The 3,721-nt window shown below is 40.9% G+C and overlaps 1 protein-coding gene across 2 annotated transcripts; it reads right to left on the bottom strand.

Annotated features, from left to right (window-relative positions):
- Positions 1-204: 204 nt before the first annotated feature.
- LOC149502846 (uncharacterized) lies at positions 205-3,053 on the bottom strand. 2 transcript variants are annotated; one of them, XM_089728212.1, is made up of 3 exons: positions 2,745-3,053; positions 656-820; positions 205-317 (listed from the first exon to the last, which is right to left on the bottom strand). In XM_089728212.1, exons 1-3 carry the CDS (start codon positions 2,755-2,757, stop codon positions 217-219), a joined length of 279 nt encoding a protein of 92 aa, XP_089584338.1. In that variant the 5' UTR covers positions 2,758-3,053; the 3' UTR covers positions 205-216. The 2 variants fall into 2 exon arrangements, with proteins under 2 accessions (XP_089584338.1, XP_089584337.1); XM_089728211.1 differs by lacking the exon at positions 2,745-3,053 and adding an exon at positions 2,240-2,442.
- Positions 3,054-3,721: the final 668 nt, after the last annotated feature.

The raw sequence follows: 3,721 nt of genomic DNA, 5'->3' as shown, positions 1-3,721 counted from the left end.
ACAGCAGTTCGTTGACTGCGTACAGGCGGGCGAGGTCAACATCCTGGAATGACCATTGCTGTGATGTGGCTGACAGTCCTATCTTGAAAGGGACCGCGGCACTATCGGGCCTTGTCACTTCGTTAACCAGTTGCGGTTGCCCGTTTATGGCCATTAATGTCCTGACGAAGCCATACACACGCCGCATCTTTGTATTCACTTAATGTGCTTAGACATCTACGCGGTAACACTATTCAAATACAAATTCAAATTACCTGCAGGTAGTTTATAGTCGAATTCATCTTGTACTTTGTCGACATCATTATAATAATCGGACACTAAAATGAAAATTCAATTGTGTTGTAATTAAATGTTTGACATTTTTTATGGATAAATTCACGAATCACCATTAAATTGTTTGATGACTCTTCTGCTATCCGTTAAAATAGAGAAATATAGTCTAGAGACAAAAAAATATACTTATCAGTGAAAATCATGATTCACGGATAAAAGCTTACTAGCTCTTGGGTCATGATATAATATCTAAGTTGTGCTTTATAACTGAGACATAGAAATAGAACTCAGGCCTCGAGGTGGGTGGCTACATATACTTTGTTGATTTATTCGTATATTGCGAAAAAAAGGTATATTATTTAAAACCGAAATTCATACATACCGAATGGTATAACTTCAGGTTTACAATGGCAGCCTGCTTTTACTAGACAAACGATAGTACCGGAGCATTTTGAGCGACATTCGGAGTCATATATGGCATTTCTACAATCTGGTAATTTTATAGTACCAAAACTACGAAAGAAATAGTCGGCTTGGAAATCCGCTTCTGAAAAATGGAGTTTTAGATTTGCTTTGTCTTATTTTAAAGTCCTTAGCCATTGGCTTCGCAAAGGGTATATTTCCTAGTTTCAAGGAATGAATTTCAATTTTTATTTGCTAAGACCATTGTTAGCAACACTCCCGGTTTGAGCCTCGTGAGCTCACCTACACGTCAAGGAGAAGCTGAAATAGCCTCTCAAGGCTATCAGCATAGGTAGGAAAAAAAATCATTCCTACAGGTAACCACTCAACAGTCTTCCCAATTACACAGATAAGACGTCCGGTGCATTGGTATCTAGCGATGCAACGGTGTTCGAATCCCGCAGGCAGGTACCAATTTTTCTAATGAACTACGTACTTAACAATTATTCCACGGTGAAGGAATGAGATCGTGTAATAAAAATCAAACCCGCAAAAATTATTATTTGCGTAATCAGTGGAGGTCGGGCGTCTTATGAGCTCACAAGGGTAGGTGCCTCTGCTCTGCCTATTTCTACTGTAAAGAAGTCATGCGTTTCGATTTTAGGGATGGGACAGCCGCTGTATTGTAAAACTGAGGCTTAGAACTCATGTCCCAAGGCTTAATTTTGGACAAAAAAAGCTATTGCTTATTTATATAATCCTATCAATCAAGGGTAACAAAGGTAGGCAGCGGCTTGGCTCTGCCTACCGTAACCACTTACCATCAGGTGGGCCGTATGCTCGTCCGCCTACAAGGGCAATAAGAAAAAAACAAGTTATTTTGTTTTATTCCTACCTAAGCTGATGCCTTGAGAGGCTATTTCAGCGGAACCTTAACTAGTAGGTAAGCTCACGGGGCTCAAGCCTAACGAAGTTGCTAACACGAACCTCAGCAAGAGTCGTGCTTCGCAGAATCTACCACCGGATCGGAAACGCGACCCACTGAGAAGATCCGGCGAGAAACTTAGTGGGCTGTGTCTGAGAGTTAATTTACTCGTCGAGCCCTTCGTCGCAAGCGACGGGTTCGACGAGAACGGTGACCGGTGCTTGAGGTACTTAAAAGCACCGTTAGTGGATCGGGGGGATCCGAAATGACGTGTTTGGGATGACGTCGACTGCTTTCCATTCGTTCCGCAGGATCGGGAATGTAGTTACCGGCGGCCACGATGAGAGGGTTCTCGTGTCGTGCCGCTTTATCGAAGTGGCGCATCGACGCCGACTGTAAATACTTACTGATGGACTCTAGGTCCAGGTCGTCATGCAGGTAAAGGGTAAAAACCAAGCATCTCTAATTATGAAATGTAACACATTAAATACGCAAAAATATTCAAAGATTACAATGACATATTAAGTTAGATCAAGCACTCGTTTTCAAATCATCACTCGAGGTGATTAGTTTTTACACGGAGAACGATCAGTTGAACCACACATACAAACATGCTATCCAATAAAAACAATTACTTACTTGAAACGCATCCAATCATCAATAAGAATAAATTAATAAAGGTTTTCTTTTCCATTTTTCTGGCACGATTCCAATCGCTAGCCGTTACGAGTGTGAAATGAGTTTTTTAATCGATTTTTTTCAGTTGATCTCGAACAACGGCCTTGTTAAGAGTACACGTTGTATTTATTGACTGGTATAAATTATAATAGACATGTAAGTTGGTAAAGGCTGATAAAAAAAATTAACTTTCTTTTCTTTTTTTTTTCAGTTACATGTACCACATTGAATTCCAGAACTATGTATTTGTGTATAACTTTATCATCATGAGCACAAAATTCCACTGCTGAACATACGTCACTCCGAAGGCTCGCCATAACGACTGGTCGTACGCTGCCCACTTCCACTAGACCTCCCGTGACCTTCAACAGGCTCTTTGTCCATCCTGGGAGGCTTACTCAAGATACATCTTTCGTATAATCTTATACCTTAAAATATCTCACCCCAAAAAAAACTCACCACTCACCAAGAAAATACATACAGTAGTTGTCATAGAGAACCTTCTGAGATGAGCCTCCACACCCCGCTTTGAGCTGTGACCGGTGCCTACAGACGCAGACGTGAATACCACTTAATATTCTTAAAACATGAGCTCAAACCTTGAATTATGGTTAATCTAACCTTGTACTGCTACAAGTGAGACCTTAAAACTCACGTCTCAAGGTGGGTGGCGGCATTTACGTTGTAGATGTCTATGGACTCCAGTAACCACTCAACACCAGGTGGACCATGAGCTCGTCCACCCATTTAAGCAAAAAAATTATTATAAAGACTCCTTCGAAGCAGAAATACGCGAGATGATTGTACAATCCTGTGCAAGCTTACAACACTCTGTATTACAACATTGTATCGCTAGTCATTACGCCAATTTCACCAAAATTTAAAAGCTGGTACTAAGTCAATAAACAAGCTTATGAAACAAAAGCGTGACTCTCGAACCGGCGTCAAACAACGCCAAGCTGAGTCCAATTACAGAAAGTCCAAACGAGACCCGAGTGGGCAAAACTTCATTTCCTTACTTATAGGACCTGTGAAGTATTTCTTCTGTTCTCTTTGTGGTGCAAAAAAAAATTACGATAGCATAGTTAGCTAGACAAGTTCATTGGAGCTCATAGACATAAGGTGGAAATCTCAATTTCATTATAATATTACTATTTAAGCTGTCATACGTGACGAGCAGCAGAAAATACAAGACTATGGTACACTAAAAACCCTGCTGCATTCCTTCGAGCAGCTATATTTAGTAGGGATTCAGGGATCGGTTTGCACATCAATGAAGTCTGTCATTCGTAGATCCTCGGCCTTACTCCAGCAGCTTTGTTGCCCTGACAACTGTACAGTAGGTGGATTTTTGCTTTCTGTATTAAAGCTGTGAAAAGTCAAGACCCACCGTTGTGGTCGGATTAGATCTAATGTTACCTACGTCGTGTCTATATCGCAGCT

Source organism: Bombyx mandarina, chromosome 06, assembly GCF_030267445.1.
Source record: "Bombyx mandarina strain Sakado chromosome 06, ASM3026744v2".
In the NCBI taxonomy this organism is placed as follows: Eukaryota; Metazoa; Arthropoda; class Insecta; order Lepidoptera; family Bombycidae; genus Bombyx; species Bombyx mandarina.
The sequence above is the reverse complement of the archived record's forward strand: the minus strand, read 5'-3'. Positions and strand labels throughout refer to the sequence as shown.

Excerpts from the sequence above, each read along its gene's own strand:
- LOC149502846 (XM_089728211.1), bottom strand. The coding sequence starts at position 2,294 with ATGGAAAAGAAAACCTTTATTAATTTATTCTTATTGATGATTGGATGC. Across the intron at positions 821-2,239 it reads GATGATTGGATGCGTTTCAA|AAGCGGATTTCCAAGCCGAC; the intron begins GTAAGTAATTGT and ends TCCATTTTTCAG. Across the intron at positions 318-655 it reads ACCTGAAGTTATACCATTCG|TGTCCGATTATTATAATGAT; the intron begins GTATGTATGAAT and ends TTTTCATTTTAG.